Raw genomic sequence first — 12,173 nt, 5'->3', positions numbered from 1 at the left:
TATATATATATATCTTGCATCCATCATCTTGTATGTCAAGTTCTGTCACTGCGAACTACGTTACCATATTGTATGGTTATGAGTTACATTATCGTTCGTTCTTGAATCTCTCTCCATTATTACAGAAGCCTCTCGTTAGATTCCCTGGAATTTTCCCTATTGGGGCCGAATGCTACGGGATCACTCCTGTCACTGCGAACTACGTTACCATATTGTATGGTTATGAGTTACATTATACTCCGTTCTTGAATCTCTCTCCATTATTACAGAAGCCTCTCGTTAGATTCCCTGGAATTTTCCCTATTGGGGCCGAATGCTACGCCACGGATCACTCCACTTTCATCCGAATGCACGCCAGCATCGAATTGTGTCCACAAACGTTTGCTTCGCGTCTTGATGGCAGTGCGTCTCACCACAGAGGACCAATCAGTTTCGTTTCATTCCAGTTTACGCGCTATAATGGTTGGCATTTCAGAAGTGACCCAAATGATTCTCTCACTCTTTGACTGCCAGATAAGAACCCATTTGTATACCAACCTTAGGTAAGCGTGTTCCTGAGTTCATTTAAGTCACTCGATATAACTAACCTTCCACGCACACTTCTCATTATTTCAAGTTTCACATTTTCTCAGTGAACCTCTTAAGACTATCTACTTAGGGAAACTGAAGTGGATTTCAATATATGATAGACTAGCACAGTGGTACAGTAGCCGTCGAAGTGTGTGGGCCGTGTAAGAATATACTACAGCGCGACTGTTTCAACAGAATATACTTTTGAAGGTCCGACAAACTTGTGTCGGACTTGTGTGTCTTCACTGGAAAGAAATGTCTGACAGCGCATCCCCCACTAGCCTTATCTGATTACCTAATAAAATCGCCATCCAGACTTCAGTCCCTGACAAAGTATCCCAGGCTGTTGGTGAGGCAGTTCACTTAGGAGTTGATAACTGCTTCTTTCTATACATATCGGAGATTCTTGTTAACTAATCTGGTCTTCTTCGAGAAGCAGCCGTTTCCTTACTGTTTATCTTCACTTTCCACACGGATTCGTTACAACTTTCATATCGAGATTTGGTCCCATAAATCGAGCCAATCTTTGCTGAAAAGCCGTGAGACACTGCACATCTCAATGGAGTTTCGAAACGGCGCCCTTCCGTCTGGTAGTTTGAACACGAACGGCTGATCAGCAGTGTGATTGATTCACATTTAGACAGGATATAGTGCCACTCATGGTTCAATCACGAAGTCCAAATCACATGATCACGTGGTGACTGACTTATTTACAATCTTGAATATTTGTGATCGATCGTAAACTAGTTTTGTTCCTCAAAATTCCTCCTTGAGTTGCCACATCAGGACGGCCTTATTTCATCATCATGCAGAACACCGTCCACCTGTATCTTAACTTTTTGCAATCAGTCTGTGTGTTGCAGTCCTTGAGTTGTTGGTCTACCTCTGCTTATGGCCAAAGCACTAACGCTGTTTACAAAACGCTCATTTGACTTGTGTCTTACTCCCGTGCTAGTTTTTACTCGGAACGGACCTTAATAATCCCATCATAATTTTGTTGTTTCTATTGCGGTGAAAAAATAGCTGAACAAACTCGTGGCACATTGGCAACACATTATCCCTTGCGTCTGGTAACCGATTGCATTTACATGTTTCTCATCTTACCGCAGTGGATTATTCAAACACCTACTGGTGTTAGTCTAAATCTTGACAGTGTGATGTGCTCACCTGGGCAATCTCATTGAGCACCGAACCCGTCCCATAGTAATTTCTGAAGTTTTTCTGACATACGCCCTGGCGTTTGATTCTTAGACAATTGTAGTCCTTATTTCAGAATAATTGGACTAGATGTCCTGTCAGTGCAATTCAGTAGTGTGGAATATTAAGAGCATGAATTTACACCCTTTCTGGCTAACTACTATCAGCTAACATGCATGGTATGCGAGATATCGTTTTAGAATAAACTGATGAAATTCTCATGAGCGCGGTCTTTCTTCGGCAAAACCGCACATTAAATCATACGTTTTTTGTGGAATGATACATGTTCTTGATGAGAATGGCCTCCATTCGGGACGGTCCTCCTTGTGGGCACTACGGCGCAACATTTAACGTCACCAGACATTTTTTAACAATTCTGGTTTTAATGTTCATTATGTACATGCATTATGTACATATTGAGGTAGTTGTTTTTTCTCGCACTGTCCACTCTAAAGGGTTGATAAGCTGAAAAGTTGAAAAACACCTGGCCAATAAAAAAATCCAAAAATATCTCGGTAATGGGTACGAATGTATTACCCAGCTGATTTTCGAAATTTACTGCAGTCAAGATGGTGGGTTCCACTTTTTATTGTTGTATGTATCCCAATTGGCCATCCAAATAGGCTATCGTCTATCCATTAACTTGTAGGTGATATGGAATGCCACTGTGCTCTCTTCAAAATACTAGCCTGTCTTCGGAGATGACTGTTTTTTGGGGATCGCTCCAGTTTACGAGGTTCCTGCAGTTGACATTCATGTTTAGGAACTTCAACCACGTTCTCAACGAACGTGTGTGTATTGTTAGTAGCCATGCTCCCGCTTGATCTCCCAATGTAGGGAATCCATACACGCCCTTTGAACCTTGATCTCTTTTAGCAGAGGAAATCGATCCTTACGGGTCCCTAGTCTAGTTTGGAAGTTGAGAATGGTACAACTGAAGCTCTGTTTTCGAAGGAGGTCCATTGTGGAACCGAAAAGAAATACTTGCTTCTTGCATAAATGTCCCTAGTTCCCTTTATCTCCATAATTCCAATCTCTCCAAAGTCTGCAACGAACTACCAGAAAATTTCCCACAATTATTGGGGTTGATCAGGTGCTTCTTCCTTCCTGTTTAATTTTCCCATGTATACCAACGTGAAATACACACTTCAAAGGACTCTGAGGCCTGGGCTTCGAAGTGGCATCCGGGACATTGAGCTGTATTCGTAACACTTTTGCTTGGTGACCATGCATCCGCACTGTCTATACTAACTAAAATATCGGTCCCTTGGTTCAATATTCGTTTTGGGCCATCAGACTTCCAAATCCTACACCGATGTTTCCGCGTTAGAAAGAGGAAGGGGTTTTATTAAGGAAACTACTCACAGGGTTGCTGAAAACTCCTCGACAGCCCACGGCCGGTTCCGCCTTTCTTGGGGCTCATCAGGTGGGCGCAGTCCCCGAGTTTCCGTCAACCTTATGTTCTACTTGAACTCTTGAAATGAGAATTCCGGACATGAGAGGGGACGCAGCTGCGGACCTACCAGAACCGTCAATCTCCCGTTTAATGGACGAGTACTCTATCGACTTAGCTCTCGAGTGCGCTTGACCTCCGTCGCGCGTACGCGCTTGAATCAAGCTTGGCGAAGGATTTGTGGTTGAGGGACAGACCATGAGGTAGCACGTGACTAAACACGGCAACGTCAAATCTGTCGCGGTAGGATCTTATGTGATCTGTGTTTTGGCACTCCTTGAGCAGCATGTGGCATGTAAACGATCCCAGCACGCTAGGACTTCTTAACCAAACGGCCTCGTTAAAGTTTACCTTGTTGTTTGCTGGTTTTGTGTTCGGTAATGTTCCCAAAATTTGCGCTCTAATGTTTTGCTCTGGTGTGTACTTCAGTGCTTCTTGGAGGTGTAGATACCTCTTTGCCTAGAAGCCTAAGACTTTCTGAAATGAGTCCGCGTCCGTCCCCTTTCCTAGTGTTTCTAACTCAAACCTTCCTCTTTGGTTATGTGACAGTTGAGCGCCAGAATCCACAGTTGGTATGTTGCTATGTATGATGACTACCTTAGAACTTACCGCAAGCTGAGTTTAGTTCTTAAGTAAATATCCCCCACATTTTTTCCGCTGCCAACTTATTTTTCCGGATTCTTTTGTAGCGCAGCTTTGCACATTTTGGACGTGTACATACTTCTTGTGAACCTGATCACATCAAATCGTTTCAATCGTCCCAGCCGTGTTCTCACTTATTTCGATCTGTGTCCAATTCATCGTGTGGTCGGTCGGATCGTCCGAAACGCTGACGATTGTACCTGGATCTTTATAGCTACTCAGTTGCAGCGAGGGATTCTACGAATTCTTCATGTTGGACTTTTCGACATTCAGCCAACCGAATGGAACTCCACCTGGTGCCTTCTATTTGCTAAACTTGCTGGTGACTCGAAATATTGGACTATGTATGAAGTTTGTGTACACGAGTTGGCTGATCTGATTGGTCGGCGTGTCGCTTCTTGTTGTGGCGCTGACACTGGCACTGGTACAATACCTCCTTCCCTTGCAAAATTTGTTGTCGATATTATACATAAGCACTCTATTAGATCTATCTTGTTAAACGATGTTTCTTTTTGCTTCTCTCTCTATCAATCAGCCCTATTTAGCCAGATTTGGTCAGCTCTCACGTACTACTTCGGCTACAAAAGCAACCCTCATTTTGTACCTATGATGGCATTTCTCTGGAACAAGGCTAGCCCTTCCTGTTTTCTAGCTTTTCTCCGTGATTTCTTTTCTGATTTGGTTGAGCAAATCGTAAAAGGTGATTGCTCAGCCCTGCTAATATCACGGCTCAAGAACTTTGCTGAACACATTGAAAGTCTGTTAACAAATTCAACTCGTGAGGTGTTTTTCGGTTGCCTTTTTCAAATCCTTGTGTTACCTTTGTGTATACACCCGAATCACTTCTCCCCATCTAAGGACAATGGGCCGGAGTGCTTTGCAGCTTTCCTTAAATTATGGGTTTATGCACTGGATCAAAGCGAGTCGTTCTCACCGAAGTCGATGGACCTAGCGGTCGCCAGTCTGAAATGCTTGGATGCTACAAGCGACTATCAACTGGCCTCTGTGGTTCACGAGTCGTTGGATTTTCTCAGCGACAGTATTGAGTAAGCTTTCTAAGAATATTTTGTGGTTCATTCTATACCTACATAATGTCCAAGCTTCCCTTATTCCCACACAGTACACACGAACTCCAGTTACCTGAGTAGCGTGTGCTTTACAGCTAGGTGTACCTCACTAAGCTCGTCTACTAATTAGGATTGGTAGGTGCATTGGCAGGCGAGCAACTCAGTCCACGCAATCATCTCGAATTATCACTCTACGCGGACCTGTACTATACTTCTTAGTTCCAACCTACCCCTTTTGACCTTGTCTCACGTGATACTAAAAGCTAGTGCCCTTGATAAGTTGCAGTCGTTTTAACTCAAGTGATAAATTGAGGGAGATAGCAGTGCTAAAGACGACAGTTGAATATCTACCATGAACAAACTAAACCAGCACCGATGTACTTTAACTCAACCCGAAGCGGTGAAGAAACGAACCGAACGAGACAGAATGTAACAAAGGCAACGTCGTTTGATATTTATGCATGTATTCCGTGTCATCTCACAAGTAAGGTTCAAAAACTGGAAACAGGCGTAAACAAGGGTTCAGAAAGCACTTGTGGAGCAATCCAAGACCGTTAGACTGTACTTAGCAAACTTTCTGGGCTCAGTTATTCGGACGTGACCATTCACAGGCAGTTTCAAGCAGATAAGCTGTTTTCTCTAGACAACAGCACTGGGCATAGCGTCTGTGGGGCATAATTTATGTGTACTATTGGTACCGTACAAACCCATACCCTAGGAGAAGTGTTCTCAGTCTAAACGATCCAAGCGAGCCATAACCTACATGGAAGATAAGTCCTTGGAATAACAAATACACAGCTTCACGATCTTTTGGTCAAACGCCCATTACAAACCTGCTTATCGCAAGTGCAACTTCCCAACACATCGTGTCAGTTGGCGTTCTTCAAATAGCAACCGTTTGAGCGATCAGATGCCATGTTTTTAAGACGACCACCCATTTTTGAACATTTATAGGCTGATCATGTTCTGGCGCATGCGCGCCTCAGGGCCCGTTTCCCTGTTTCAGCGTAGAAAATTGCACTTCGACTCAATAATGAGTTGATAAAAGACAATTGTCAGAGGTATGGGAATAACTACATAAACTCGGTTCTGGTGGATGTCCATACCAGCATGGACGACAGTTGGTCCACAGCTTAAGGATTGATTGCGGGAAGTGGTGACAGGCAATGGCTAAAGAAGTAGGATAAGCGGTTTCAATTGCAAACTGCTCAACCATCCACCGAAAAGACTGGCAGTCGGTAGGGTCGTCACGGCCGCCATAATCAACAAGAAGTCTCATCGTTGCCTACGATTGCCATGCGACACCCAGCTTGACAGGATACATGTACGCCAGAGTCGGACGTACACTATACTTCACTCTTCCAGTGATATATTCGTTCGCTTTGTTGATCTTGCCAACAAGGTTTTACAATTCTATCAATAAGAATGGCGTCCCCACTTCTGTACGGTGTTAGAAATACGCCTCCACTACCATAGTTTCAACGAAATGTGTCCGCAACTGCAAATCAATCTTTGGACACTCAGATACGCGTCTCGTATCAGTGAGTGATAGTGGCCGACCTAGTTGCTGAGTATGTGCTCGGAAAAATGACTGGAGGATCTGGCGTCGTGCATGGTCCTCCTCCAAGTTGCGATCAACATCCTCCAAGCGGGCCACTCGCACAGTACTGCACAGCGAGATTTGATGAGTTTTCATAACTCGTGGTTCACAAATCTTTCGTATGACTAAATAAGGAGCTTACCCCTAAGGTTTACCAAGGCACTTGACGACGAAAGTATGGTGCGATTGTGTTCCAGAATTATCGACCGTTAAGATCCCAACAGCGCCATCGGCAGCTGGAGGCGGCATGATTAAGTTAATTTCGTTGCTCGACAGTGCAGATGTGCCAGATAGCACAAAGGCACACACTGTGTATAAAATGCGATATTCCCGGGGACAACCACTGGTCGATGTTCATCATCATCATCATCATTGCGTCTTGCAACTAGACTTTTTGTGGTTACTTCATCCTGTGAGTAAATCCAATCTATGCTGAAAAGCCGAGAAGCACTGTACAGCTGTTTCATCCTTATTGGGAATCATGAGCAGTGCGCATCTCACCAAACTCCGACGAGTCTCGAACCCGCGACCTCCTGGCTAGTAGTTTGAACACTATTCGGAGTTTGGTGAGATGCGCACTGCTGATGATTCCCAATAAGGATGAAACAGCTGTACAGTGCTTCTCGGCTTTTCAGCATAGATTGGATTTACTCACAGGATGAAGTAACCACAAAAAGTCTAGTTGCAAGACGCAATGATGATGATGATGATGAACATCGACCAGTGGTTGTCCCCGGGAATATCGCATTTTATACACAGTGTGTGCCTTTGTGCTATCTGGCACATCTGCACTGTCGAGCAACGAAATTAACTTAATCATGCCGCCTCCAGCTGCCGATGGCGCTGTTGGGATCTTAACGGTCGATAATTCTGGAACACAATCGCACCATACTTTCGTCGTCAAGTGCCTTGGTAAACCTTAGGGGTAAGCTCCTTATTTAGTCATACGAAAGATTTGTGAACCACGAGTTATGAAAACTCATCAAATCTCGCTGTGCAGTACTGTGCGAGTGGCCCGCTTGGAGGATGTTGATCGCAACTTGGAGGAGGACCATGCACGACGCCAGATCCTCCAGTCATTTTTCCGAGCACATACTCAGCAACTAGGTCGGCCACTATCACTCACTGATACGAGACGCGTCGTTATTCAGCTAGACTCGGTTAGACGTCCGTTCAAAGGAAGCCTATATATGGACGGCAAAACACGGATGACCAGAAGTCTCCAGAGGTAGGGGGACTGGTCCATTCCCGAAGTACGAAGGCATTTCCAGCGAATCCTCAACTCCTGATCTAATAGACCATCAGGTGACCAGCTAGCCAAACGTGGTATTTTTGACCAAGCGGAGTGCACTTCTCTAAGAGTGAATAACCTGACTACCGTCCAAAATCGCTTTTCGGATGGTACACCCCTTTAATAGTACGTCTGTAGCATTCTATGTACAGCTGAAGTGTACACAAACTTTATTGAGTGAAATATGTTGACGAGTGTTCTACCAATTGACCGAAACGGAAAAACAACCGACTATCTCTGTCACCAGTTGGTTTGTCCCTTGGTTTAACCCTTGTAAGAACAAAGCATTCGGTGGAAAGATAAACTAAACAAAACCGCTTTTGGTGTGCTCCTTTGTTTGTTTGGTTTGGAAACGTAAACTTGTCGACTCGTGCTCATGTCTAAAACCGGGCATAAACTACCTACCTGCTACTGAGAAGTTGTGCTTCTTATTCTCCTTAAACTTGAAAAACGTCGTGCTTCTCGAGGCAGTCTCGCCTAGTGTCAATCGAAAGCTGCATCTAATATGTTTCAGTTCTGCCTTTTTACTGTGAAACTGTGAGGTGCATAATTTCGTCGAACGGAGTTTCCCCGATCCCATCTTTATGCAGTCATGTGCCTATGTAAGCGTACCACCATGAAATGAACTATTATTGTTTCTGATGGTCGCACTATGGAATTACCTATTACTTGAGTGGTTTTGGCGCTAATGGTTTTCAAGTCAGTCGTTTTCGAATGGCACCCACTACTGTTACCCTACATAAACAACCAAAGCCATAGTTTGAGAGTGGATCGGCAGACTATACTGCACTATGTCTTCCATTCTACCTGCCCAAACTGACCCACTTTAGATACCTTCTCATGGTCTGTCTTGAAAAAGCTCTGTGCTGTACGACCGGACAGGCTTTTGTGAGCATTATCCAAAACCGGTATTGAGTCCCTTTATTCTGTTGTGACCGATTCGTTTGGGCTCATTTGGAAACAAGAACGAGCTCCATGTAACTGGCGTCAACTAGTCGCCATACTTTCATCCTAAATAGCATGATGCGACCGTTCCAACCATAGAGGTGTAGACTTTACGACTGTCATAACGCGGCTACTCGTTGTGATGCCTGGCTCTAGCACGTGGGATGCGAATTCGACATTGTCTGGCAGAATGTAAGGGTTCGATGATCACACCACGTTGCGTCGTGTTTGAACCAGCCACCGCGCTTTTTCTTGGCTCTAAGGAGGCTTTCAGTTGCAGTTAACCTTTTATATTGGATAAAAGTGAACACCCTGGAAGTTCGAAAACGTAATTCGGGCCCTTCATTACAGCCTGTGTTCGCGTAAGAGTTACAATGAACTCTCCAACAGTTTTTCAAAAACAATGCGACTTTCCATAGCTGCCTTGTCTCTCTTTGTCATTGAACAACCGTGATGGATACAATCTAGAGGACTAGGTACCTAGGATTCGACATGGAGTCTTTAGTAAACGTCCTGATGATCGATAGTCATCAGTTCTCATAATCTGCCCTAAAGGGCACCTTGTTTCGCCATGCGTTTTGAACCTTCAACAGGTGGTCTTGCTTGAGGATTTTGAATCCATATTTATCTCTTTGAATCTCCCAGGTCAAGGAGCTTGAGGGTGTTTTTTGGTTTGCATATTTTTGGCAACTAAGCAAACCATGATTCTACTGTGACAGAAAAACAACACTGGGACATCAGAAACGAATTCAACTGAAGCTGCAAGGCAACTATAGGAACATCCTTACTTTGCGCGTATGAGACCTTGCTACTTCCAAGTGAGGACCTCAAAGTTCTTACCATAGCGACAGACAACTGGCTTGAACGTATAAGCAACAAAGTGCGCAATTGAGAACTTGGTAACGAATAAAAATCACTGAAGCATCGAAGAATTTAGGCTAATGTGGTTAGGACATGTATTATGAGGGAGCATCAAAGAAAGCGCTGTACAACTGATAAATTACACCATTATTAACGATCAGTGTCACGTATTTTTCACCCCTCAAGGTGTGACGAACACAGCATATCCGCCGTCGATTTGCCCATTTTTGTAATGAAGTAACTTTTCTTTACTTAGAAAAGGGGGTAAGTAAATAAAGACCGCTTTCTCAAAATAGGTTGCCATATGAGCACAACAAGCATTTTCGTGAGACTTACTTAGATTCTGATTGCATTAATATGATCGCTAAATTTTTATCTGTAGGTGGTGGCGGGATTTATAGAATTGATGGCTACATTGCTCTTGTTCGCACGGCCTTCCTCTCGTCCTGGCGTAATAATTCTGGTAATTTCACGCCAAAGCGTGGATTCGAGTTTCACTCTAATTAGAGCTCAAGAGCAGTGCACATCCTTGGCTGTGCCCTGGTTTGAACTCTGGACATCTAAGGCGAGTGTTTTACCCCTACACCAGTGCACGCTGTACGCATCCGAATTTCCGGTCAGATAGCGCTACGGACGCGTGAAAATCCTGCTGGACAGTTTTTGATTGGATGTAGATGGTTGTGGGAGTTGTAGAGTTCACTTAATTTTGCTTAACTGCTGACCTCGCCCCAACAACCCACTTGGCGTAGGTTGGCGAGAAACCAGTGACGCCCTGAACCTCACTTGAATCTATCCATGTGTTTCAACTGTACAGTTTAAATAAGTGAGGTCATTGTATGCGGTAGAGGCGGAAGAGTACGGAATGTTTTTTGGTGATAATAATGTACATAGATCTTCAAAGTCAGGTATACCTAACTTGGTGCATCGATCTGACACTAAATTCAGTTCATCTGAAATATACAGTGGCGGTAGGTTACATTATGCAGGAAAGGAGTGTGTATAGTCAGGAAGGCTTCTTTGTTTGATTTTGGTACAAAGTACAGATGAGTAGATTAACGTACAAATCAACGTGCCGTTGTCGGTTAGTCTTCCGACCGCAAGCCGCAGATGGCTGTTTGGGGGAGGGGTCTGCAGCGCAGGTCGAAGTCTCAGACTGGTGAATCACATAAGGTCCGAATGTAGTTGTTCATGCTTCTATCATGAACAACAAATTGGTATATCTACCCTTATTGCTCTCTGCAAATAATTGCATTAACTATGTTCCTCATTCGCGGAAATGCGCCGGTACTTCAGGGTATACTAACAAGTTTTGTGTTTCTATCATCTTATAAGTTCCGCGCGCCACAAGGACTGGCTGTGGTTCGATTTCCCTCAGTGGTTACTGAACTTTTTCTTCGGTGTCCTAACCTTGGCCGAAGCGATTAGTATTTGGTCATGAAGTCGTATTCATACAGATATTTGTTGCAATGAACTATAAAGCACAAGTGAAAAGAACCAATCAGTGGAGTTTTTCTGGTTGTCTTATTAAGCACGATGTAGAGTTGGCTTAGTTGAGAGCATCTATAGTCTTTTTACTTAATACTTATTTTCTTATGGCACACTTGCCCTTTTCAGGCATTTCTCTGGTCTCCTACTGAGGCAGATAACGTTGGCAAAACCGAAGCGTTCGAATTATCTTTGGGAACGATTAACCGAATGTGTCGTCCAGCTGTCTATGGCGTATCTACAGGTACGTTTTGTTTACCTAGGTTACCCTTCCCGTGTTAGCTCACATGGATGCCTGAACTTGATCAACTGCACGGAGTCATTGTTGTCTAGCTGTCATCGGTTCCGCTTGTCTCCTTTCAGTCCTGCAGTCAGGAATTACCAAACAAGTCCGCAGAACTGATTTGGCACAACCTCTGTCGGTTGATAGTTGCAGCACAGTACGAATACTCGGGACGATCAGCACCCGTGATCAGTTTCGTTAAGTGGCAATTCATGAACAAGTTGCACTTAAGAACCGCATCGTCGGAACACACCGTTGTCAGTCTTTCACTAACAGCACTTCAACTTGTGATAAACAAAGAATGTGAACATCTTGAATGTTTGAGGACAGAGGAATTCGCTAAGTGGTGCAGTCAAATAAGTGCACTTCTCTGGCCATCGTTGTTCATACTTTCGGAAGCTCACGCCGAGGTAAGTTTAACACTACGATGCTGATATAATTTCCTCTCTTGAAATGTCGACAACCAAGCACATCTGAATCGCTAACTGTACGCGAAATTTTGACCACTATCATCCTTGCCGACTTCGTTTGGACAGTGAAGCTTCGGAGAGCTATAGGAGTTGGTGAAACAGAGGTATTACCTATCCAAAACCGTACGCATACTCATGTCCAGTAGCTAGTCCATACTGGTGTATGCGTCGCTCGGCAGTGGATGACCTTGTGCCTATTGTTCATGCACGTAACTTATGCACTCTGCCAACTAAACGGTCTCACAATGGCAGAGTTTTATACCCAAATGACAGCGAAACCGTCTGCTGTGCCTACCCTAGCCATCCGTA

The 12,173-nt window shown here is 44.1% G+C and overlaps 1 protein-coding gene across 1 annotated transcript in view; it reads left to right on the top strand.

Annotated features, from left to right (window-relative positions):
• T265_11671 (hypothetical protein) overlaps positions 1 to 12,173 on the top strand; it is a gene marked incomplete at both ends in the record, with an annotated part of 28,672 nt that overhangs the window by 2,920 nt on the left and 13,579 nt on the right. The window contains 4 exons of the mRNA XM_009178385.1: positions 270 to 542; positions 3,910 to 4,908; positions 11,241 to 11,355; positions 11,475 to 11,804. Coding sequence (XP_009176649.1) covers positions 270 to 542; positions 3,910 to 4,908; positions 11,241 to 11,355; positions 11,475 to 11,804 — 1,717 coding nt within the window. The remainder of the gene's footprint in view (positions 1 to 269; positions 543 to 3,909; positions 4,909 to 11,240; positions 11,356 to 11,474; positions 11,805 to 12,173) is intronic.

This window comes from Opisthorchis viverrini (assembly GCF_000715545.1).
Source record: "Opisthorchis viverrini unplaced genomic scaffold opera_v5_545, whole genome shotgun sequence".
NCBI lineage: Eukaryota > Metazoa > Platyhelminthes > Trematoda > Opisthorchiida > Opisthorchiidae > Opisthorchis > Opisthorchis viverrini.
Note: the sequence above shows the minus strand (reverse complement) of the source record. Positions and strands in the feature narration are given on the sequence as shown.